At 39.2% G+C, this 26,979-nt stretch overlaps 1 protein-coding gene across 1 annotated transcript in view; it reads left to right on the top strand.

The window, feature by feature from the left end:
* The first annotated feature begins 7,987 nt into the window (after positions 1–7,987).
* The window catches only part of KIAA1328 (KIAA1328 ortholog), a 69,350-nt gene continuing 50,358 nt past the window's right edge, over positions 7,988–26,979 (top strand). Inside the window, exons 1-2 of the mRNA XM_034073211.1 lie at positions 7,988–8,669; positions 11,319–11,414. Coding sequence (XP_033929102.1) covers positions 8,041–8,669; positions 11,319–11,414 — 725 coding nt within the window. The 5' untranslated portion in view covers positions 7,988–8,040. The remainder of the gene's footprint in view (positions 8,670–11,318; positions 11,415–26,979) is intronic.

The following is a 26,979-nucleotide window of genomic DNA, read 5'->3' as shown; positions in this document are numbered from 1 at the left end:
TCCTGTGATAATCTTCACATATCAAACTCTATACATTCTTATCCACGTAAGTATCTGGCTTCTGCTTGATCACAGTAATCAGGGCTATTTAGAAGGGTCGTGGTGTATTTGCCCTTTTGTCTTGTGTCTGGAGCTGTAAAAGAGTGGCTTTGGAGCGAATGTTTATTGGATTCGAGAAAGACTGGCAGTAGCTAGGAACATGTGTAGCCCCTGATATGGTAAACTTATGATTCCAAGTAGAAAACTATTTGCTTTTTAAAATAACTTTGAAAAAGTTACCTTGAAGGACCCAATACATGGTGGATATTACTCTTTAATGAAAACCAATATGAACTTTCCTCTTATCATTCAACATGTTACTACCCTTAATGTGAAATAATCAAATGCTGCTCAGCATAGGAATGAAACTAAATCTGGCTGGTAACCAAAATAAAATCCCTTATAGCTATTTTCGTATGTTCTTTAAATGTGTGCTGTGAGATTAGGCAGTTGTCTTTTTTTTTCCTTTTCCTTCTATTTTTCTTTAAAAGTTTAAAAAAAATCTGTCTTGCGGTCTCCTCCTATGATAAAATGCAGTAAATCCAGTGTTATATTCCTTTATCTAAATCCTCATCCTTCCTAATCTGGCTAGACATTTTGGAAAGGTGTGCTTTTACTTATTTGGCATGATGTTTCCTCAATGTCATTGGTTTTTTTGGCTTTCATCTTGACAGCAGTAGATAGAGAACTTCTTGCTAGCATTTAAAAGGATAAACTGAACATCTCCTTTCCATCTTTTCCTCTTGCTGTTGGACAGAGCTCAGGAAACTTTTTAATCCTTGCAAAGCAGTGAAAGTGAAAAGGAAACGTGTCTGCAGATGAGTGGGGTAGCTGGGTCCTCCATAGGGGTCTGCAAGTGACCCCTCTGCGGGAGTGGGTCTGGGGTTTATTACAGCAGCATTCAGAAGGTTGAGGCACAGATACTATAAAAATAAGCCTGTTGAGGCACACTTTAGGCTTGTACTGAGCTGCACTGAGTTTCAAAGGTTTTCTACTATATGTCTTGGACTTTTAAGGTTAGATCAGCACTAAATGGAGAGGTCTGTACACCTCCCTTCAGTCATGCAGCCATGGTCTCAGGTTCATGAGATGTCAGAGGGCAACTGATTCAGAGCCAGGATGGGGCATGTTTGCTGTGTGTTTCTTGCAGACTTTACACTGAGGTGGAATCGGATACCTAACTGTGCTCACCATCTCGGGTGTCTTTGCTGTTGATATCTTGTTCTCATAATCATCATGGAAAACAATGGTTTTAAGATACCATTTATTGCATCTGTGCTTTGGAGGGTGTTACATTCCCTCTATTTTTCTTATAATGTGCTACAGAGGTCCTTAACCTCTGCACTGAAGTTGTACGTCTTGAAGCCGATAGCCAAATCTAGATGGGTTTCCCCAGTGCTGTTAGGATGGGAGGATGGTAGAGGTCCCTTCTCCACCCAAGTGCTAATAAATGCAAGGTATACTTGTCAACTGATAGCTGTTAAATTAACATTTCCCTTTCCCTGTGTGTAGCCTTATCTTTACACACAGGTGTATATGTGTTGGGAGAGTGGCTATTTTTGGCTGTACTGTAGGAAAGCCTGAAGGTAATGAGCTGTGCATAGTAAATCTTGCTTAGTCCATAATTTCCACTGCATTTCAAGTTAAGGGCCTAAATTAGGGTTAGTGTCAGACTTGCTCTTTTGCTATGTCCTAATTTTGTTTTAAAAGCACATAGCTAAGGACTTTAATACGTTTTAGATTCAGTGCTTGTAAGTTATACTAAAATCCCTCAGGGAGCCAAAATAACTTATTAAAACCTTGCAAATGTTTTTGACTGCTGCATTCTATTATTTTCCATTCCAGTGGTAGCATACAGCCTCTGCTGCTGACGGGTGGAGGAACGCAAACCTCCAGGGCCCATTAGACTTAACTTGTTTACTGCATTGATATCTATATGTTAAATGACAAGAGAGTTCAGGTTATTGAATAATTTAAAATTCAGCTCTAATTGGTGTCATATGACCTGGAAAAGGCCATGGATGACGCCAGGAGCATGCTGTGAAACTCTTATAAATAATTCATAAATTAGATCATTCATTTGCCTGGATGTCTTGTTAAATGCAGAAGTTTGTAAGTAATAACTGATGATATAACACCTGTAAGTATTTAGTTCATATGCTGGAAGGTAATCTACCTTGATGATCTTCTAGCAAAACCTGCCAGAGTACGAGAGTTAATTGCACTAGGGAGAATGCACTACATTTATTTGGGATGGGCTTTGGCAAGGCATACCGTGCAGATGTTGCATTACACATTCTCTATCAGCTAGACAACTATTCTGTGTATGCCCATGTTAAAAATGCAGCTCATCACTCTTCTGCCCTTATTTCACATGAACTCCAAATGCACTGGGAAATGGTAGTGACCTGCTCTGCTCACATATAGTATAGTTTTTGAAATATTTATCTAGGTCTTGAACTACTGATTCTTCAGTAAAATAAAGGGCAGAAGTAAAAAATTGAAGTCAGAAAATTGTGATTTTTTTGTTTTTATAATGTTGGCAGCACATTGAATGTTAATAGAGCTGGTGCTGTCAACATTAGTATATTGGCATTTTTCTATAGTGCAAACAGGAATGATAGTTTTGTTTTGGAAAGCAAACATATTTGCTTAATTTTAGTGGTCAGGTATTGCATTGCCATATGTAGGTACTGTTTGGGCTTAATGGGCATTCTGCTCACAGTGACTTCAGGGCTCAACGTACAGCCTCCTCGCTTTAGTTTTCTTGGAGCACTGTATTATTAATGACTGCCTTATCAGCCAGCTTAAAACCAGGTTGCTGATCTGAAATGGAAGCATTTGTTAGAGATTAGCTACAATATTTGTGTAGCTGCAGAAGAAGGGTGGCATGTTTATTAATGCAAAATATACACTTAAAGCTGAGTGCCAGCAAATGCTCACATGCCACTTTGACTGCAGGTTTTTTGTGCACCTGGCATTCCAGCTCAAACCCTCTTAACAAAGAGGAGGAAAAAAACTGAAGGCAACACAAACATAGGAGGTGTTCCTCTGCTGTCAGCTCACAGCTACAGATTCACTTTTTTGTGATGTGAACCTATTCTATTATTTCTTTTTTTATTATTTGCTACACCTGTTCACTATATTGAGTTCAGTTGATTTTTACAGGAAAAATACAGGCTTATGACTGTCATTCATGTACTGATTCTTCGAACTTGTTTTATTCAGTGAATATGGCAATCATAGCCATACATAATTTCTACAGAAAATGGTGCTTTATTTCTTGCTCGAAAAATGGTCAGTTTACCTTCCAAGTTATCTATTGTATTTATCTTAGATACTGACAGAGACAGTTGCTGAACTGTTATGTGGGCACTTTGTAATGATATTAGGTTACTTATGGTAGAGATTTTAATAAAGGATTATGTGATTTAAAAAAAATATAATTGATAGACTTCAGTGGGTCTTACTAATTTACTTCCAAATCTTTACCTTTTATATTCTCCTTGATAAATTCCTACAGACTCTTGGAAAGAATAGCTCCTTAATCACTCGTAATGCACTTCAAATAGTCCTATCATTTGAAATAATTGTCCTTAAAATGGCATTTCTGTTGCCCCGATATTCTACCTGAGCTTATTTATAATATATACTTCTCATTCTACTGACAAGAGCAAGTGCTTATACTGTCGATAGACCTGCAAACCGAAAGCCAAGCTTTATTCATGCGAGACCCATACATCAGCAATGCATAGTGAAGACTGAGTTCCAGGTTTAAGATGTATACCCTAGTGAGTGAGTCAGCTAGATCACTAATAGAATCATAGAATTATTTAGGTTTGAAAAGACCTTTAAGATCATTGAGACCAACTGTTAACCCAACACTGCCAAGTCTACCACTAAACCGTGTCAATAAGTCCTGCATCTACACATCTTTTAAATACCTCCAGGGATGGTGACTCCACCACTTCCCTGTACAGCCTGTTCCAATGCTTGACAACCCTTTTTGTGAAGACATTTTTCCTAATATATTTTGCTGGAGCCTGTCCAAAGAAAAGCAATGAAGCTGGTGAAGAGGGTAGAGATACATGCCCTTCGTGCTCTTAAAGGTGCCCTGTGTATGGTAGCCTCTCATTTGTCCATTTTGAAGTTTTTCCATCATCTTTAAATATTTTCAATTCTCTGGATTTCTCCTCTGGTTTTTGATTTTATTAGTTCTTGTCTTCGTCCAGAGTCCGTGCTCAGACTAGCACAATAAACTAATTCTGAACCTGCATATTCCTCACTCTGTTTCTCCCGCACTAAAGAAATCCTAGAGCTGAAAACCCATATTAGAGAAATGTTCTAAAGATACAACTGAGGACAGTTTTAGTTCATTGTCTCTTTTTTTCTTTTTTATTCAAATATATTTTAGCTACAAACTGCAAACCCAGGTGCTGTGGGTTAAACGCTAACACTGTTAACATCTGTAGGCATTCTGTTGTTCACAGTATTTTACTAGAACCCTAGCTTTTGTCCTCAGAATGCAAGACTTTTCAAGATAATGATTTTTGGCTGTTTCTTAAACATATTTCGTACATGCAGAGCTACCAGTGAAGTCTGTCAGGACCTTGCCTGTGTTAAGATTGTAAGATCTGATCAGTTACTAGTTCACCTCTTGCAGTACAAAGCTCTGTGTACTGGAGTCAGTCTGTAAATGCATCTCCTCTGCCAGTGCTGTGAATTAACATTGCAGAGCACACAAGTTGCATTTAAGAAGAACTTGCACAGATTACAATGCTGTGTGCATAAAACTGGTGCACTGTTTGTCTGTTTGTAGGAAGTTTTAAGGACTGGATGTTTGTTTAAGCTCTGCTCTGAATCCCTGAGCAAAAATTACTGGGATTGCAGTTAAGATTTCTTAGAGCTCCCCAAGTGTCTTTCTCTTTAAACCCCCCTGAAGATTATTTGAACTATTTTTTAATATCTCCTTGTTTCCATGCAAGACTTTCACATCTGATCAAGTCTTATTAACTCCATATGTTGCAAGGAACACTCTGAGTTTGTTTGTTTGTTTAAGCCTCAGTTAAAAGAAGTTGGATCTTTAAATACCATACAGCAAGCCTGGAAGAGCTCCATGGAGGGGAGAGCACAGCTGTTCCATCATGGTCCGTCATGGTTTCCATGTGTCCCATAGGCATTATCTTTCTTAAACTCATCTTGCAAAATTACCCGATTCCTTATGCTTGTGTGTCTTCAGACTCACAGTAATAGGTGGGTGTTTGGATTTTTATTTTTTCCTTTTTTTTGTCTTTATTTTTTTCCCCTTCACCTGGCCTGCATCTTACAGGTCTGTCATGGCATCCTTCCGTCTCATCTGATCCCTCAAAAGTGTGAAAGTCTCTTTTCTCTGCCACCTCTACCATCCAGTTGTGTTTTTTAGTTAAAGCATTGACAGAAAAACACAAATTGCTGAAAAATTTGTTGACTGGCTTCTGACTCCTTATAGTTATTTTTCCTGTGGGGTTAGACCCTGTAAAACACTGAGTAGCTGTCAGAGGCATGCTGGAACTTAGTCTTCTGCCTAACATGACCTCCTTCAAAAGCATAAAAAAGCCCCACTTGCATTCAAAGACATTAATGAGAATTTTTCCCCCCTGCAAACATACTGTAACTGTGAAATAACATTAAAGTTTCTCTGCCTTGTTATGAAGTCTTTAAATGTCAATGCCATTTCTGAGACCATCAGGGCAGATTTAATGGTGGCCAAGGTCAACAAATGCTAACTGGTACCTCTCTTTTAGGGCCTTCAGGGACTCTTAATAGAGTCTCAACCATGAAGTTAATTTGCGATGTGGACCTTTATTCTTAAATCTGCTACTGATGATTATTTTGTACCATCTTCATTTGTGTGCTTAGCTTTCTTAACATTCTCTTGTCTCTTCAGTCAATAAACCAAACTGCTAAAATACAGAATTTCTCAGTTATTTAATCTTTTGAGTCTTCTCTTTTTTGCTCCTTTTTACTTCTTTTTATGGGCTGCAGAAGGATAGGTGTATGCTTCCTGTAGACCACCCTAAGCTGCCAGCTCTGGTAGCATACTATAAGAATACCTCCAGATCTGCCACCTTCTGCTGTCCTGGAGGCTGGGAAACTGGCCGTTTTGAAAGCCTTTCTTTGTCGGTGCCCTAAATGCTTCATTAGCACAAGCAGGTGAGGTATGAAATGAGAGACAATGCATAGCCATTGTGATTCTCCTACTTTCCCTTTTTTGTGATATTTCTTCCTGTTTCTGGTCATCCCTTTATGCATTGTCTAATTCAGATTAAAAGCCTTTGTAGCCTTTATTTTTCTACAAAATGCGGCAGACAAGGATGGCATGCTAGAAATAATAAATAACCAAACTCCGTCTTTTCCTGCTCAGTTGCCCTGCCAGCCCCTCTGACTTTAAAATATTTTAATGTCCTGCACTTTTCACCCAGTCCAAGCACCAGACTTTGCTCAGACATTTAGCACTGACATTAATGCAAATGCCTCCAACTCACTGGGCTCTTTAAGCAAACCGTGACATCCTAGGCTTTCAATCACATGGCAGAGAGGATGTATTTGTAGCCACAAAACTGGAAATAATAAAATATCAGTATTCAGGTGCTAATCCATGTTAATTTACATTCTGTGAAGTCTGCAAGAAACTTGTAATTGGTTGTCTTGAAGGGCAAGAGAGTATATTTGGTATTTTGTTTGTTTATAAAAATAATTTAAATTATACATATAAACACTGCATAGATGTAGATTATTTCTCTCTTCTAATCACCGCTGGACGCTTGCTTGCATTCCTGAATTCTAGTGTTTTGAGGCTTGCTGACTGTCTTCCACTCTGTGTGGTAATACCTATCCATTGTAAGTGCGGACAGAGTGCAAATAAGACCTTTCTTTCCATCAGTGGATACCAAATTTCCCTGCTAAACCACTTTCACTGCAGCAGTTTTGTAATCTTTACCAAACCTGTCTTCTGTAATTAAAAGAATTAGATTGTTGTGGAAGGTCCCAAAGGTTGTAGGAATTTAAATTTGGCACGTTATTGAAATTAATGCGCACGTCTAGCAAAAGAAACGCGAGTACCTGATTCACTGCTATTCTGATGTGCATGAAAACTCAAATGCTTAACTGCCTACATGAACCATAGTGCAAAGATACTCCAGGATGTAAGTAGGATTTTGATGTCTCTTACATAATATCCGTGAGTATAACAAAACCACTAGAATTTGCTTGCACTGGGTTGACAAATGTGAATTACAGTTGCTTCCTTTCTTCAGAGTTTTATCAGAGTATAATCACTTGCCCAGCTTAATTGAAAAATCACTTACGTTTATAGCTGAACTTAAACATGTTTTGTATTTAAATGACAGCTTCTGATGTACAACCATTTTTTACAGAAAGTAGTTGGTTTTTATCTGTGTTTCTGTAAAGATATTTCAGAAACTCTCATCAAATTTCTAGCGGTAAGTAATATCCTATTCAGTGCAAGGTGAAATGTTTTACATCAAATCTCCTGCTGTGTAATGGCCAATCAAAGAGTATTTATAGTGGCTGAATGGATTTTTTGGCTCGGTATTCAAAATTAAACATTTTCAAACCTTAACATTTAATGTTTTTTGCCACTCTTCAAGTTGATTTTATGTAACCCTAGATGCTCACAACTACTTGATACTCTGAAGTGACTCATTTTATGCTGAAGATCCTGCAGGCAGTAGTTTTACATTTATTACAATTGTGTAGATGGAATGAAATGTAGATTTGATAGCAGATTCATATCTGTCTTCTGATAAGCATTTTCTCGGGTTTGGCTGTATGTCCATCTGCATGATGCAGCAAGTTATTTCCAAGAGAACTCATTTACAAAGTGAAATTAATGAGTAAAGGTAAATTTTGGTAATTCACAGGAAATTGTTTTTCTTATTGCAGGTATCCAGTAAAAAAAGCTTATGCCAGCAACCGTCTTTGGAGCTGAATGGTTCCTACATGGGTATTGGGGGATCTCAAACTTTGCATAAGAACAGTAAAGCATCAAAGGTTGGAAGCCCAGCCCATGCTGCATTGCCTCAGCCTTGCAGAAATAACCATGATTACGGGACTGAAATTCACTACAACCATCAGGAATCTCTGAAAGAATATCCGATAGAAAATGGCTTGCACAGGAAATGGAACAACATGATTTCTGCAGCCAAACAGAGGAGCCCTCGCCATATAAAACCATCTCAGGAGCCTGACCAGAAAGCAGATGAATTTCACAGCACGTGCCCTCAACAAGTCAGTCATGGTTGTGCCTGTAGGCAAGGAGGATGCTCAGGGAACATGCAGGAGAGCCACCAGGTTAGCCAGGTACTTAGAAAACATCCGGCACCAGTTCACAAAACCTGTGATGATTCTAGGCTCTCTCAAGTTTCTGGGTTGAATGACAGTGTGGACTCAAGGCAAAAAGAAACAGAGACCGCTAGAAGGTTGCATGAAGAAAGAAGGCAGAAGCTGCTTCTGCAGAAAATGGAGCTGGAAATTGAAAAGGAACGACTCCAACATTTAATGGCTGAGCAAGAAGCAAAACTGCTCCTAAAACAACAGCAACTACACCAATCCTGTATGGATTATAACAGGTGATCTTGAGATTCCTAATTTATAACAAATTTCTAAAATTCCTAATGAAACATGGACCATAGTTAATTAAAGTGGGAGAATGGAACTGATAAAATAATCAAGACCTATAGCACAAATTTTCTCTAACCGTGATTTAGAGGAGAGTAGACTTACTAGTATGTTAGCATATAGTGTTGGGAAACAGCATGACAGCTGTGGAAAGCAGCAGAGGAAAACAGCAGGGGGTAGAAAGAAAGATGCAAGAAAAGCAGTGCTAAAAGACTAGGTAGGGAAAGAGAAGCAGCAGAAGAAAATGAGAGGCCGATCTTACTGCAGGTATTGAAGGAGTACAGACATTTGCCGAGGGAGCAGTGTGAGCATAGAAGACATATACGGCATTCCCCCTTCTTTCCTTGAAGAGGTCAGTTTTGAAGTATTGCATCTTCCTAGTTAGGGACTGGACAAAGTGTATTTTACAGGAAAGGAGATAATTTTATATATATGTTGAATATATATGTATAGAAACACAGTGAAGCTTTGTGTAGCAAGGACTTTTTTTTCCAGTGGTGTTTGTGGAAGAGAGAATGTCAAGGCTGAGGCACAATACATGACTGAAACTATAAGAATAGAAACATGGGATGTAACTTTAAAGGCCCGTGAGTTAGTTGCAGAGGTGAGGTAACATCTAAGTGACAATGTAAATGGGAAAGAGGGAGAAAATAGTTTATTGGTTATCACATTACTAGAGTGGAGAGGATGACTTAAAGGGAACAGGTTAAAGCAAGTTGAATTAGCCAGTGTAACTCAGTTGAGTACTAGCATTTCAGCATTAGGAAGGGAAAGAAATGGGGAAAACTCTAGCAGTCTTTTGGAAGAAGCTATAGGAGGGTTTCACAGGGATGCTTATTTTGATACCGTTTTAATATGGCAATTGCTGACAGCATCCCGTGTTGAGTGTGCAATACATGACCCACTTTGTACATTCATATATTATAACCACCATGGAGGAATTTATCACTTTTTCTTCTTAATCACAGTCACCTGGTTACTTTACAAACTGTGACAGAGAATACGGAAAATTAGGTGTTTGTTTGGGGTTTTTTTTGTTGTTGTCTTGGTTTGTGGCTTGCATTGAAAATAAGGTGTTTTATGGCTTTAAAAATAACTGTCTTAAAGGCAATCACAAACTTGTGTGCTGAAAATGACTGAGGTTACAAACAAAGGATTATGACTTCAGGTGAGAATTAAGTAGGAACAGATGGATTTTTAATCATCAAATACCTTAATTCTGTGCATGCATCTCTTTAATAAAAACAAGTGGAATATGAAGGACATACAGATTGAGGTTTTTGGTGGTTTTGTTTCTGATGGATATTTTTCAGCATTTGAGCCCAGAAAAAAATGAACTTACAATAGATATCTATGATAATGTGCTTCTTAATGCCATTATGCCTAGTTTAGCTTCCTTTTTTTGGCCTTTTTTTCCCCTGAAAAAGCCTCAGGATTTACAGAAATCTAGTTACCTAAAAGAATTCTGGGAAACAAAATCACAGATGATCAGTCTGAGGATTCAGTATTTTTGTGATCTCTTTTTAGAGGTGCAGGTAAAAGCACATTTGCCATATTCAGTCTAAGAAAAGCATCTAGAATATAGCAATATTTAGTGTTTTTAGAATTAAATGGTTGGTATTTACAGGTAAATCTCTTGGGCATCACAGTTCTGTTTCAGTTCTAGGTGTATAACTCGATAACAGGGTAATTTTATATACTACAAACAATAAAAATTTGTTTAGCTAAGCTCAAATACCCTTTGCTTCATTGTCACGAGGCTCTAACCTAGTTCATGCCTTAATATCATGACAGTTTAAAAAAATACTATAACAAAAATCCATTTCCAGATAGCATTTATTTTTGTCCTTCTGCATGGGTGGAATGCTGGTTAAGGTCCATTCTGAGCTGCTGAAAGTATTGTCATTGAATGACAAGTAAAGGTCTGGCCATTTGTAATTATTAGCTATTAAGTCTTCTTTTTTTTATCAGAAGTACAAACAGATCCTTTTTTTGGCCACACTGCATCATAACTGCATTTTAATTTCCCACATATCCCTATTTAGCCTCAAGTAAGCATAGTGCTTTGAGTTTGCAATTTCTACATGAAAGGCTTGCTCAGCTCTCAAAAATGGTGTGTTTGCTGGGAAAGGGGCAGTTCAGTGACTCCTTGTGATACCAGCCACACCAGAGTAGACAATTATGGGTAAACATATGGGTAAACAGGTATGTTATAAGTACCTCTACTGTTGATTTTTCTATCTTCATTGGAGAGAAATAAAAGGTGAAGCTAGAAGAAAAAGGCTCAGCTATAAGCTAAACCCAACAGGAATGTTTGTTACTGGATACTGTGGCCATTTTCTTAAGGGAGCTGGTCCTTGAAAATCAGTAAATGAAATTTTGCTGATCTTTTTCCCAGTGGTAATCCTTAGAAGCAAAGGCACCAGACATAAGTCAACCTTCCAATACAAAAATGTATCTGAAAGTGTGCAAACAGTCATGAAAACTGCATTTAATGTGATGAAGTGCTATGTTTGTAGGCACACAACTCACCTTGCTGTGACGAGTTTCTGGTGTGATGTTTTGACCAGCTGCAAAAACACCTAATTCTGCTTTTTCAGGTTTAGAGGCCACATACCTGTTTCAGAAGATGTGCCCATTGATGAAGCACCAGGAGAACTTGCTGTGATGATGAACAGCAAGAGCATGGGGCTAAGGTAATTTCTCTTTTCACTTCTAAGTACTTCACAGTGTCAGTATATCTTTTTGACAGTGGTGCTGTTGGCTGCCAAGTGTATTTGTTCATGTGTTTGTTTCAGATTAGGAGCTTTTTCCTGCAGGAAGGGTAAAATTCATTGGCTGTTGCATTTTAAGAGTCAACTCAGTAGTTATGCTGACCTGTTATTACTCAAGGTTTAGGGATTGACTCTCTGTAGAGGTCTGTAGAGGTTTTGTGTGTCATCTCTTAAGGACACTAACCTAGGCCAGTTCAAAATCAATAAAATTTTAGCTTTTGTTCTTTGTTTTAGGTATTGCCTGTTATTTTTTTTTCAATTATGATCAGAATATCTCTTTAGTTTGGATTTGGACCTGATGTACAAAATACATTACCCTTTGACTTACTGATAGAAATGATCCTTTATACTTGGTGAAAGTTCCTTGTTTCTCAAACAGTGCTGAGTTGCACCTCTGCTTCAGTGTGATCAGAGCAAACTGACACTGCAATAACTGGAATTAAAGTTAAGCCAGTTTCCAGCTCTTTATCTCAATTTTGCATGCTATTTAAAACTTTAATCAATATACGATTGTGTTTTCTTTCTGTCCCATCCATTTCCTGTTAACACTGGAAGAATATTCAGGCTCATTAGAAAAGCAACAAATAAAAACTGAATTTGATAGGGTTTTTCTCCCTTTCTCAAGAAATAACAACTCTTTGTTCTGTGCTTTAACTATAGATGTTCATTTGAACGAAATACCTTCAGGTGGACAAGATGAACAGCTGTCCTTTGAATGGCCCCTTCTTTAGGGACTTCAAAATAATACCCTTTTGTATCCATTAAGAGAATACTGGAAGAACTGTTAATTTATTTATAAACTAAGCATCCAATGCTTTTTTTTTTCTTTTTTTAAATCATCGTGATACTGATTTTATTTTTTGAGATCCCTCTTCACTGAAAAGGGATAAGACTTTCTCCATAACAACAGGAGTTGTTAGTTTCCTTGGAATACTTCACTGCTTAGCCAGGTGTTTGGCTGCTGTGAGTTACTGGCATATCCTCATTACATTCTGATGCTTTTTTGTTTTCACACCGACTGAAGTGATCGAAATGTGATCACTGATATGTTTAAAATGCAGTAACATTAAGTGCCTTGGAGGAAAAATGTAACCTAGAACATCTGTAGGGCTTCTTGGCAACAGTTTACCAAAAACCTGCAGAAATGTACACAGCCTAAGCAGGGGAGATGAGGAAAACTTGTGCCATTAACAAAACGAGAGTTCCAGATTTCAGAAGGTTGCCCTCCCTCTCTTCATTCCCCTCGTTTAATTTACTGTAATTTTTCAAAGTGAGTATGTGTTCACGCAGTCTTAAGTTGCCATGCCAGCTGGTTCTGAAGTTTGGCAGCAAAACACTTGGAAGTTTTTCTTCCTGTATGCCATCTTCAGTTTTGCAAAGGTTACCAGATGAATGCTCCCTAAATAATTTACTCTAATGTAAGGCTGAAAGAGGCTACAGAAGACAAGTCCATTTGTCTCTTTTATGCATTTGAATATGTGTTTTCTTCAGTATCGAGGGAGAGCTTGCAAGTGTGTGGCTTGAGCTTAGAAGGAGGAAGAACTGGTAGGACTGCATCTTCTAACAGTGTCTTTTGGAGGGCTTATTATTATTATTATTATTATTATTATAGTTGTTACTTGGTTTTTAATTGACCTGCCAAATGGTTCTTGTTACAGCAAATACTAGCAGAACCCTAATAGAAAAACAGCCTTCTCTGACTTCCAGTTCATACGTAAGAGCCCCTCTAGCAAACCTCACAGCATGTAACTTGATTTCAGTCTTCAAGTAAGCTGATCTTAGCTTAAAATTATCCTGGTGTTTTAAAGGAAATGGTGAAAGTCCTTTAAAACACTAAACTTGCTGAAGTGAGATACTGGAGTTTAGAAGTAAAATAAATAATGTAATCAAGAACTGAAAAACATAGGGTTTTTTATAATTAACAGCTCATTTTGAGTTAATTATCTACAATTACGAAAATCTAATTGCAATTTATTCTCTACTATCTGTGGGAAGAATTGTAGGCAAGGGAATGTGCATCACTGCCAGGCATAAATACTATAGGATGGGTAGAAATAATAGAGGAGCCCTTAATGAAAAACAAAAAGCAAATAGGAATGTGCAGCTGTGCCAGGGTATTGAAAGGTAATTGTAGTCAGAAATGAGATACATACTTTAAAAGGCATCTTGTCATCTCCTGTAGGGATTAATTTTTTCCCTCCTTGAAAAAGGGGAAAAAAGATTCCACAAACAAATACAATACAGAGGTTGATTCCTGGTACAGAATTTGGTTATTGTCTGTGAAAAAGGGAACTTTTATCTCAGGGATTACTGCAAAGCATAGCCAAATTTTCTAACAGATGCCTGTTTAATTTTCTCTTCTGAATTATGATCATTATGATCTTTTCATTATCAAAGTCAGCGAGTGTTGTCCATCTCAGCCTCTTTGTATGGTCTTGGTATGAATTTGCAGTATTTGCAAGTGTTGAATTTGTCACTTCCCTGCTGGGTATGTTGAGGAGCTGTTGGGAAGAAATGTGACCGTCCCTTTTCCTGCTGCAGCTGGGCCGGCGTATGGGGCCTGAAGAGTCTTCAGATGCAGGATCTCCAGTTCTCTAAGGTGCAGCAGTCAGAGCAGGTTTTATTGAGGATGGTTTTCAGTAGCTTGTAGTGCTCCTAACTGAGCCCACAGCCAATTTTCAGCTATAGAGATAGTAACTTGTACAGTTAATGGCAAGTTGTCTGCCTGTATAATTTCTTTTCAAATCTGCCCCAGTGTGCAAGACGCTTTAAAATATTCAAAATAAAAACATAACCTGATGCATTTGTTTAGCATAAAACAGCCTTTTACAAAGCACTTTCCATCTCCCAGACGCAGATGCTTGGTACATGCTCAAGTACCCACTCCATGCGTATTCAGTAGGATCAATACACCCGGCACCTGCTTTTGTGTGTGCTCCTGATGTCTGCATCTGGGAGAGGAATTTCAAAACAATCCACTCTGTTCACCTTTATTTCATCTCAACGATGGATCTGAATGTCATGGAAATCAGCCCTTTTTAATGGCACCGACTAAAGAAGATGCAGTTTGCTACTTTGCAAACCCCCCTTCCTAGAGTTGTGCTTTGTGCCTAAATCTTAACATGCCCTGCTTTTTGCCCTGCTGTATGGCTCTGCCAGTGCATCTTTCTACTGGCCTTCTCTCTAACCGGCGTCTTTTCCTGAGATTTCACACAACAGTGCCACTGCACCTTGACATTGACCTGTGCAAAACATTATAAATAGGAATACGGCAGCTATCGGATGGCTTTAGTTATCTGCAGGCACTCTTTGAATGTGTGCTACCTGGTTAAAGGATTTATTTCCTTGAGTATTAAAGATTTGCAAGGGGAATTTGCCACCTTTAATTCTGTTGAAGGCTTTTTTATGTTCATGTGCTTCATTCTGTATCACCCGCATGTATTTTCTTTCCAGTTTGTATTTTTAGTTAGTTGAAAATATCAAATGCAGGATTCATCAGTACTTTCCCCCACTCTTTGAATGCACATTGCTATGGTGATAGTTCCAGGAGGGAATGCTGTCAGGGGTCTTTTAAAAGATTTTTATGTTTATGGTGTAACTATTTTTATTATCTTGTGATAGAAGGTGACAATTATCTCTTGCTCCTTGTTTAATGCTTTGTTATGAACTCGATTTTTTCTGAGGCTTGTTAGACATGCAGGCATCTTTCTATGGTGATGTGCAAGCGTACTTCAGTGTTTTTGTCCAAATATCCAATGCAATTAAATAGACAGAGGAACGCAGACTCGCAGCTCCCCCTGCTGTCCCAGGCATATCCAACCGGGTTTGTTCACACAGTACCCCCCTCCAACTAATTTAAGAAGTAAAATAAAAATCACATGCAATCACATGGCTTTATCACCTCTGACCTGACTTGCACCATCCCCATTACTCCTGTGTCTGAAGGGAGTTGATAATTAACCAGTGGCAATGGTAGCACCCATTTGGTTTCCTATTTGGAATGTTATTGTCAGTTCTTCATGGCAGTGTGTGTCACCTCCTGTTACTCTTGTCCTGAGTTGCTGGAGGGGAAACCGTCACCAGTGCCATAAGTGGCCTCCCAGGCTTCTGTTCATCTGTGAGATGTCCTTGGTCTGTTTAGTACTTGGCCAACTTTTAGGAATGTGTTGAATACAGTTTGCTGGGATTTTTATTTTTCATCTCTTTGCTGTTCTGGCAGACTGGCACATTAAATCGGTCTGAAATCAACTGTGCTTACAAATGGCCCATAAAATCTGTGTAGCTGGAAGCCACTTACCCACTTGTTAGTGTTCCTTTTAACACCCAAGTTACTTTCTTGTTCCAGATAATTTTACATTGAAGTTTGTATCATTTTTAGATAGGATATTTGTGGAACGAACACTTGTTTGGCCAGTAAAAAAAGTGCTTGCAGAACTGCCAGTAGCGCAAATGCTGAATTAGGTGCAGATAATGAGTTTTTCTTTCTCTCGTGGTGTTGTCTGGCTATATATAGTCACCGCATCCCTCCAACAGATGGCTGCCAGGGTCTGTTGTGACGTTAACAGGAGAGTGTAGTTGGAGTGAGGTGTACATTTTTGCTTCTTTAGTGCCACGTGCAGACTCTGAAGGTGGTAGGTTCTCATGATCACATATGCTGCACACAGCAGTATTACATCATTCCCATTACGGTCCAAAGTAACCTTCAGCAGGAAGCCTACTGATAGACGAGGTATACGGTGTAAGCAGGAGATATCATAAGTAACCTCCATAGGCAGATGGAGCCAACCTGTAGGTGAGGTCTTCAGAAAGCATGGGAACTTTGGTGTTAGAACACTGCTAAGCATAGGATAGCAATCAGTGAATAAAACTCAAGTGCTTTGGTATTTTCTGAAAAAAAAAGTTGCATTTCTTGCCAGTTTTGTACATAGGTAAGGTTCTGCAAAATCACATATCAGAACTGAAAATGCTCAGAGATTCTTTTTCTTTGGGTTGAAATATTTAAAATTCATGCATCTCCTGAAGGAGTTTGTTCCTTGCCAACACTTGCAGACAGTGAGAGACATTTTTGCAAGTCATTTGCAGATGCCTCCTTTACAGAAAAATGTAGACACTGTTAGTTTACTGCCTGAATTGAATTTTGAAAACCTGAACTCTATTTTTGTAAATTGGAGTGGATTACTTTTTCAGACAGATCGTTTCATTACTTTTTATTTTGATATGTAATCCTGGATGAAGAGAAATAGATGTTTAATCTAGATATGCATATGTCCCAGAAATCTGTGAGTTGGAAAAGTTAAGAAAAATCTGATAAAACAAAATGTTCTGGAAGGTAGTTTTAAATTAAGAGATTTTAAACCCACCCGCTCAACTTTCACGCCATTTAAAAGCTTATATCAGAACTGATGAGGCAAGACTAAGAACAAAAGCTATTGACATTACAAAGTTAAGCAAGAAATCCTCTGTACCCTGCTGTTCTGGCCATGATCACAGCTGCACTAAGCTAAAACCCACTTCCGCACCCTGCGGTGACCTTGGCTGCACTTCAGCACACAGAGAATTGAAGCAAAAGGCAAACTCCAGTAAATATTAGATTCTGCCACTTGCAGATGTACAGGCTACATATAAAGATAAGGGCATGCGTGCTCTCGCACGCTCTCCAGCTCTCACTTTCTCAGAAGTGGACTTTGGTATTTGCCACTGAATTATTCTGACATAAAACTTCCCAGACTGTACTGGTGTGCTGATCTGAACTCTGTGGCTTTGCATGGGTGCTGAGGCTTTGCAGAACTACCCATTATCTTTACAACAGTGCTAATTTTTGAGAGCCATGCAGAGAAAATTTTAGATTCAGCCCAGCTGATTTGTTCTTCACACTGCTCCTGCGGTGAAGAGGATTGATTTTTGTGTTTCTTTTGATATTTGGCTTCCTTTCCTCTGGTACTCAATGTTTCAGGCCTTAATCCCTTAACCTTGAATCTGAGCATCAAGGCTTCAGGAGGGATCAGGCCTTTTGATGGAGAGAGAATGTCTTTTGTTGTACCAAATGGTAGGGAGTGGTATACGGCAAGAAAGCTCTCCAGACAGTATATATTTTGCTGTTGTGTTGAAAGACTGTAAACAGAGGGTGGGTTTAGTGGGGATTATAAATAATCTAGAGGAATGTGGGGTATTAGATGCAATGGAAAAGAGTTAATGACTTTTTCTTTAACATTTCACCAATAACCAGTCTATCATGACAGATGTGTACTGGGTTGCCAAATGCTATAGTCTGATTTGGGTAACGGTTCAAAGCTCAGCGTGTCATGGAAATGGCAGTGTGGTCCCTGATGGAGCAGGGGAAAAAAAGCTTTTCAGCTTCTCAAAGGGCAGTATTTGTGGAAGCAGATGCTTGCTTGCCCTACCCAGCATAAAGAACAGTTCTGCGGGCAGTCGGGAGAGTTCATACTGCTCGATTTTTATAGGATCATTAATTATATGTTATAAGGCAGCTAAGCATGGCATTCCTAACTCGATGAATTCCATTATGAATGGCCTTTTCATATTCTTCATCTCATTATATTAAATGCATGTGACCTGAAGTTTAGCTAAAGTTATTGTTCGGGTTAACTTTCATTTAGTGGTTGCCCTAATTTTAGAAACAGTATGATCTTTAGATTTTATAGAGAGACAGGGTTTTTTCATGCATGTTTTTGCAGCACTATTTTAGATAATTTCTTTTGGAGCTAGGTAGAAACCTCTGTGAGGTGGCAGGGAAAGGATTTAGTCACTCCTTGATTTGCCTGGAGATTTCTGTACCCATGTCCCTGGGTGACAACATCCAGTTACACGGATTTGGCTATCATCTCCCTGCCAATAACTCTTAAAGCCTCTGCTCTGTTCCGTCTAGTCTTGCATATCTGAGTGCCTCCCTGACACATAATCCCGGTTGTTTTGCCTTCAGATCATTCCTAATCTGACCAAAACAGAACTCCTTACTTCTGCTGCTGAATCTCTCTTCACTTCTGATTTTGATAATGCCACATCCTCCCTGTCACTCAGACTCATAACCTGGGGATCACTCTCCTCTGTACGCATCCTGTCTACTGACAGCTATTGCAGCTTCCTTCTCCTTTGCAGCAAAGACATGCCTTCAGTGTGTCAACAGTTAAAACAGCACCCTTTGATCTAATCCTTCATCTTGCACCTTAACTAATGTATTCTTTGACTGCTTAATGTTCATTCTTCTTCAAAATAATTTTTCCAAATGGGTATCTTGGCTACTTGCTCAGATCTTGCCACTTGCTTCTCCGAGACCCTCCTTGGAGGCTTGTCTTATCAATCTGTAGGGCTCTGCAGAAAGTCACAAAGTTGTTCTTATTTTGTTTCTTATGTTGTTTTCTCTAGCACCTTTACTCCTCCAGTTATCTGGGACTCAATGCTATGCTGGGCTCTGCATGAACTTTCAGCCCTGTGCTCCTACCACATTCCCTAGTTCTTTCTGGCTTTTGCAACCACTGAGTCATAGCATGGTGACTTCTGCCTCTGTTCTGTTCTGATCATGTCTTTCTTGTTTCACCTCTTACCACTTTGAGCCTTTTTTTAAACTATTTTTCCCAGATTTTGTTTTCGAGTTTGAGTGCTTTTTTTCCTCACCACTTTCAATCCTCATTTAATTACTTTCAAACTAATGCATCTCTTCTGACTGACCACAAGGATGTTCTCTGCCTGGTAAAGCCTACCTAAAACACAAATTGTACTCAAAAAATATTACCAGTGATCTAGGGAGGGAAATATTATAACTCAACTGCAGTGACAAATCATCAGCTCTTCCATGCTGAGAAGTTTACATATGCCTTCTAGCACACAAGAGTTTGAAATAAGACAATAAGCAAGTATCTCACTTTGTCAATAGTGCCAGGCTTCATCTCTTTGTGTAACTACATGACTTCTGTTTGATTGATGTGCAGTTGATCCCTTTTTCTTTTTAACTTTTGTGCTCCCTTAACTTCCATCTACATCTTGCATAACCATGCCTTTGAGAGGTGGGCTGAATTTACATGCTGGCTGTACTCAGTAGGACTGAGGTGGTTTGGCAATGTAAATAATGCAAGCCTCTAAACCCATGTCACAGTGTGAAAAGGGCACCGGCGACAACGGTGTTGGACAGACATCTCCAAACAGATTATAACAGACTGGTGCAAAAGTAGATTCCCAGGGCCTAATCAGTAGCAGTAGATCTAAGATGGGAAGAATTGGTTATATCTGGACTAACGAAGTACATGGTGTATTTGTCACATTCAGTATCTGGGGCAGGTAACTGGCAGGACAGGATCTGGACAGAGCCCACACCTTCCCTGCATACAGCCTCATACCAGGATTTCTTCCTTTTGTAGCTTCCCTTGATGCTGGATATCAGAGCATCTCAATATGTATCTCACTGATACATACCTCGTAGTGAGGCAGTTTTCTGTCTGGTTTCAGTTCTATTTCTTTATTTCCTGAATATAAGAGTACAAAAATGTGTTAAAGCTGTTCCGTAAACATCCTGGTTGAGTCAATAGTCAGTGATGCTGTCGCATTCTGTAAAATCCAAGCAATGAAAGGAAATCTTTAGTATGTTGTGTTTTGTGGGGCTCAGGCCTTGGTTTTCGGAGTTGTATGCCATGAGTTAGGCACTAAATCTATATTGCACTTGCCATAAATACCTGATTTTTCAGTCACTAGCCATCAAGCATGCTCTGTGAAATATGTAATTTCGCTGGGTTTAAGGCAGTTGAAGTGGTTAGAAGTGATGTTTTAAATCTTTATCAAGAGCTACTTCGTCAAATCTACATCTGGGTATGGTAATCCACTAAACTGAGTAAAGTCCAAAGTCTAACTTCTTTATTTACTTCTTTTTGGGCTGTTTTTTTTTTAAGCAGATCAATAAACAATCTCAGTGTTTTCATTTTACTAAGCAATATAATAAACATGAGAACTAGTGTAGTAGTAAATCATTAATATACTCCTTAATCATAGATTGACCATGTCCTACAGATATGATTTAATCATGGAAAAAAAGCTGAGGAAATCTGAAGATGCATCAGGAGTGGTATTTCCAACAGAAGAGGAGTAGTGTATGACACCATTTTAAAAGACCCTAATAGGTGAGAATTTAGGATGCCATGTGTATTTATAGTTGCAGACCTGGCTATATTCTAGCATGTCATTGGTTTAGATCACTATAAAACAACAATCATTACAACATTCCACTTCAGGTTTGTAGTGTGAGGAGCCAGTGTGGTGTGAGGAGGCATGCTGGTATCATGTGCCTTGTATCTGGACTTAGCTTGTGCCAACACACTGAGCCCTTGATGTCTTTTTTGGAATATGAAAAGTATTAGCCTCCAGATTCACTTTGACAGAAACATACCTATGTAACCCTGAAAGCCAATAGTAATCTGTGCTTAAAATAAGAGGACAGCATTTTTATGGCAAAAGATGTGTCCTGTAAGGGTGCTCCCATATTGGTTTCAGTAAACATTACACAAATCAGATACAGGAGCAGCAGCCTCAGAAAAACAGAACAGAAAAAAACCTGTAATTGTGTTTATTATGGAATTTGATGTGTTTATGAAGATTGTTCCCTGATATCAGGGGAGCTGTCAGTGACCTTGAAGGCCATCTCAGGATCCTTGTGTGTATTTGCCCAGGTTAGTGGTTGTTAATTTTCATTGCTGTCAGTGTGAGATGCTTGTAACCTTATGTTCCCGTGTTTCCCCACTTAGAAACCAGGGATGATAATTTATCCTGAGTATTGAAAGTTAGCACCTATCAAGTGCAACTTTGTCAGTGAACAGAAGCAGCTGTAGATGGTATGTCTTTTATAACTCTTCTGTCTGCATATAGGCACTGCAGGATCCTCCAAAACTCTTAATTGTCTGTGCATATGTAACTCTTCATAATACCTGCACACAAGAGTGCATTCTTAAATATCTGTTGCTCTAATCAGGCATCTCTTCAGAATGCATTGTTAGTAGGGCATACTGGAAACCCTGAGAGTATCTGCTTTCCGACTCTCACTGTGTCCCTCCTTTGCTACATTGCCATTTATCCTTTGCAAATGACTGCTCCATGGTGTGATCCATGATCAGAAAAAGCAATTGCTGCTCATTTACTGAAAGCTTCTGTTATCAACACCCATCATCCTGTCTGGAAACATCTATAGAGGAGAGAGTGCTTCTATACCAGGAGTCTCAGTGAAGGAAAACAAGGACTCCTGCACCAAGCACGTTACCTGCAGACTCGGACCGATCCCTGCAGCAGCAGTTCATCTACAGCCTTTTTTGCAGTGCAGCCCAATGCTGTGAAGTGTTTTGTCCCAGCTGAGTCGAGAAGGGATGATGCATTGTTCTTATGCCTTTATCACAACCAAATTGGAGTCTAATTTGGGGGATGTTTGTTCAGGAGATAGCTTGCATATGGCATTTCGATGGGCACCTTGTGAATGTGGTTGGCTCTCAGCCAAACAGTAGTGATGCTGTATAAGGCACTGAGACAGGCATTCACTTTGCTGACGAGCATGTGATTCTCCTTTTGAAGGAGAGGGTGATGCAGCGTGATCTACTGGGGAAGTTTGGATTGAGTTCAAAAACTTTGTTTGTCCTAAACAGGATTTTTGCATCATTCCTTATGGTACTTTCACTGGTGACAGCTAGGCAGGCTTTTCAGATATACAGACGCTGTTTTGAAGGATTGTTTTTATACCTATGACTTGACATTTACATGACTTTCTTTTGTGAAGGCTGACAGCACTGCTTGCTGGAACGACAGCTGCTCTGCTCTGCTCTATAAGAAAGGCCAAACACACAATCACAGCATTTTGTCCTGCTGTAGCTTTGCCAGTCTGTTTTCTGTGGCCATTTCCCTATAATTGTCTGAAAACCTTTATGTTAGAATTTTCTTCAGTTTCGGAAAAGAGGAAAGAAAAATAATCAAAGCTCATTTTGCTGTTTATTAGGAAAACTAAGATATGTGAGAAAGATTCTGATGGGGAGCTGAAATACAGCTAACTTACAGCAGAATGAGGACAGGGCTTCAAAGGCAAGAATATAATTTTAGGTGGAATTTAGCTTAGTACTTGCTACAGATGGACCTCTAACTGTGTATATTAAGTGAAGTCCTGACTTCATTGAAGATAAAGGCAGTATTCTGATTGATTCAATGAGGCCAAGGTTTCACCTCTGGCTGGTATCATCTAATAGGTCATTGCTAATTAAGAGCATACGTGGCCTCAATTCTTGCTGGTAGAATGAAATGTCTAAGTACCAGTCACTGAGGGAATGGGGAAGGAACTGGTCTCTGAAAGAATGGTCTAGAGAAGCCATGCTATGGATTACTGTACCCTGGTGCAGCTTGATATATGGAAAACGTTTTACCAATGTAACTCCTCCAAGATGAGAGAAAAGTAAACCTAATGCAGCAGGTCAAGGAGACACAGTTCAACAGGGGGAAAAAAAGCCAATAGAGAAACCTGATACAGGCACAGGTATTGCTGGATTTGAGGTTGCTGAGCCTGAAAAAGGACTGTGAGAGATGAAAGCTCTGCATCACTCCCCAGCAATATACTGTGTGTGCATAATAACATGTAGATTGTAGGTAATCACTGTCTATTTTCTGTGATGAAAAATCCTTTTGTTACAAGCAGATTTGATAATACTTATATTTCAGTTCCAGGATGCTCACTGGCTGCTGAGGTGCTCCCTTACCTGTCCCTGCCCTCCTGCCTTTTGCCTAGAAAACGCATGAGAAAGGAGATAGGCTCAGTCCTGAAGGTTATGGACCTGGAGTGAGTCCAGAGGCGGGCCACAAACACGACCTCAGAGCTGAAACACCTCTCGTATCAGGAAAGGCTGAGAGAGTTGGGGTTGTTCAGGTCAGGCTGCTCGGGGCTCGGAACAACCTGGTTTAATGGAAGGTGTCCCTGCTCAGTGCTGGGCAGCTGGATTAGATGACCTTTAAAGGTGCCCTCCAACCCAAACTATTCTGTGAGTCTATGTTCTTGAAACTATTAGTGATCATTTGGTCTAGCAAGGAAAGCATCTGTTTCTTATTATCATGCACTGGATCCCAGCAGTGTCATTAACATGCTGATGCATCTAACATAAGTCTCAAAATGCCAGGTTTCATAATTGGCCCATGAAATCTCACTTTAGGCTTGAATCTGGCCTTCAAGGTCTGTATTAGAATAGGATTTTTTTTTCTGCTTTTTAAAGGAGGAGAAAAATGTTGAGCTCAGATTTTTTTCATTCAAGCACTGTATGTTTCAGTGTGATAGGCTTTAGATTTTTAACAGTATGTTTTAAGGTGATTAATCTGCTGATGCGAGCAGACTGGTTTTGCTGCAAGGAACGGAAGGGCAATGGCATTCAGGGATGAGAGATTGCCCAGAAGTTCATGGTGTGCTTCTCCTCCTCACCTGCAATTCTTGCCTCCCTTCCAGCTCTAACTCAGCCATCCTGTGTATTTGCATAGCCTGCATAAAGCAGTAGTGAGTGGAGCAATCTCCCTCCTCTGTCCCAGGGCTGCTCTGCTGGCTTGTACATCTGGATGCGTTTTTTCCCCAGCTCCATTGGAAAGAAAGAGCAAGCTGTGTCCCCTGTGAGGAGAACTCCAGGTTGCAGGTCAAGATGTGCTAACAAGGGCTGTGAGCTCTACCTCTTGTCAGGGTTTTCCTCATAATTAGCTCTCAGCAGACACATGTGGTGTATGCACCAATTTCGGGTATCAGTGAATTGAGTGTTTGGGGTAGGTTCTGGTTGTCTTCCGCTTCTGCTGACCTGCTTGCTGTCCAGGGGTCCTGGTCCTTTACTGCATCAGTTCCTTATGATCTTTGCTTTGTGGATTAGGATAATCACACTGCTCTACCTGACACATTGTTGGAAAAAATCCCACTTGAAATATCTGAGGCCCTTGGAAGTAGGAGCTTACACAGAGTAACACAGTACACTTGAGTGGACTGAAAAAGTTGTGGTAGTGCAGGAGACCACTGTTGTTGCTTCTTAGATCCACACATCCAGAGTCTGTAGTCCTTTTCTGCTCACAGATATTTTTCTATTTGCCATGTAGGCAGACAACTTCACAAACAGTCCTAGTTTGGAACTGGTGGTTTTCAATAGTGTGCTTTGGTAACTTGATTTAAACTGATCCAAGTTTGGACACCTGCTGAAAAGAAGATCTCATGATACACTGACACCTTCTTCTTTGTCCCAGCACTTGTGATAGACTGAGCTGACTCCGGAAGCTGATCTGGCTGAACATTCTCCCAGCCAAAGTCTGGGGCGGGAGGAGAAGCAATTTTCAGCCTGTTTGTCAAACTGCATCTCAAATGGCAATTCATGTTCCAGCTACAAAAACGTATTGCTTGGGTTGTCTACTTATCACCAGTTTTGCATCATTAAGTGTTATGCATTCTTGGCCTGATATAATTGCAGCAGATTGCACACATGAACTGTTAATTATTTTATTTTTAAAACAGAAATTGCAGAACAGGAAAATAACATTCCAACATGTTTGCTTTTGGAGCTAACCCACCATGGCAATCTGTTAGTTTGATAATGGTTAAACTCTTAAACCCTTGCCTCAACAGGGTGCAGTAGGGTACCATTAAGGCAGCCATCTGTTGAACATATATACTGGAGGCATGAATTGCCTCGTGGTTTGGGTTTCTGACTAGTTATAATGTATTCATGTTTTGTGGATGCCACTGATCTAACACTGGAAAATGCATGGAAAGATCAGAGTTCAGTGAAAGGTGAGTATCCAAATTTGGGATCGATGCCTGAGATCCCACGGAGCAGGGAAGAGATGAAACCTCGTGGGTGTACACATGCTGATAGTAAATGCTGCTCTCTGGCAAGAGTCTCAGCTGCTTGAGTTGCTTAGTGATTCAATAGATCTGTAAAACTCCATTTGCAGACCAAGGCTACCATTATGTTGGATTGATTCATCAGGATGAGCAGCTAAAACAAGTTAAATTCTATCAGAGTTTTCCTGCATGAATTTAAAAATGAATTTAGTTGGTTCTAAATGGACATTTGTTTTAGTATCTTGAAGAACTGACTTTCCTCTATTAAAGCAGAATAATGTATCTATATGGTGCCCTAACTTGAACAGTACATAAAGATTAGTAAATAAGACCCCATTAAAAATACTTATAATGTAAGTAACATGGGTCCCAGTAGCCTTTCTAATGTCCATTAATGCTTATTCTGAGGATCAGAGCTCATTTTACTGAGCCATTTAGTCAAACCGTGTGATTATTTAGAAAGTTAATTCATGCATACTAAAATCTAGCTTAAGTAATGCAGAGGGTAGGAGGTAAAACTCTATGGAGACGATAGTCCTTTTTGTTATTTAATGATCAGCCATAATTAACTTGCAAATTTGAAATAATTAGAACAAATTAAAGGTATTTAACTTTGCCTCCCTAAAGAAAAATTCAAATTGCACCAAATGCAGCTTTAAATTATTCAAGTCTCAGAGGTCTGTGCTGGGTTTTTTTACAATGCCTTTTCTATGATGAGAATACCAATCTGCTTTTTGTCAGAAAGCATCCTATCAAGTAATTGTTCTTTGTGTCTAATAAATGACAGCTATTCTTCTTTGTAAAAGTATTTCAGTCTCTGAAGACTACATCAGCATTTCCATGGCATTTTAATTCAATAAAACAAAAGGTTAATGTTTTTCTACTTTTTAAGGAATGCAAATACTAGCACTATTCAATGGGTCCTGAATGACATTTAAAATTTGCCATTCATGCTCAGCGGGGATATCGCGATATGAGGCACAGACAAAATGCAAAAAAAGCATTCAAGGTGTGTTTTGCTTTGTTGGTGATGTACTTGGATATTCATAAGGAAGCACCAGTGATGAGGCTGGCCGTGCTACTCTGCAACTTCTTCCTTAGTATGTAGGCTAGGTAGGTTAATAAGGTCTTTATTCAGACAGTCTTCTCTGTTGTGTAGTTCCAGGGAATAGCATGAAGATTAATCGGATATCATGGTGCCTTGCAGGAAGTCCTACAAACCACTCTGCATTTGAGTGATACAATGGATTGCTGAATTTGAAAATAGAGAAGGAACTGTTTTGTCACTTAATCTGTGTAGCTATGCATAACTGACCCCTTTGGACCATATGTTAGTTTTAAATTTTCAAGATGGCAGTAGTCACATCACTTATCTTACTGATTATTCCACAGGTGAATGAGTAACTATGTTCTGAAATAGCCACACAAAACCCCCCTTATGTTTTCTTTGTTTAATTTTGGTACATCGTTAATTACTGATTTTTTGTATCTCTCTGCATTATCCCTTTCTCTCCTTGATATGCACATTTCTCAGATTAGGTATTTGTTCAGGCTGTTATTAATTGTTTAGTGATCTATAAGTGCAAATACACTTGTTTTTGTTATTTCTTCACAAATTACCTTCTGTAACTTCTTCTTAGTGTCTGTTCCTCTTTGAATTGT

Source organism: Melopsittacus undulatus, chromosome Z (assembly GCF_012275295.1).
Source record: "Melopsittacus undulatus isolate bMelUnd1 chromosome Z, bMelUnd1.mat.Z, whole genome shotgun sequence".
Taxonomy (NCBI): Eukaryota; Metazoa; Chordata; class Aves; order Psittaciformes; family Psittaculidae; genus Melopsittacus; species Melopsittacus undulatus.
Note: the sequence above shows the minus strand (reverse complement) of the source record. Positions and strands in the feature narration are given on the sequence as shown.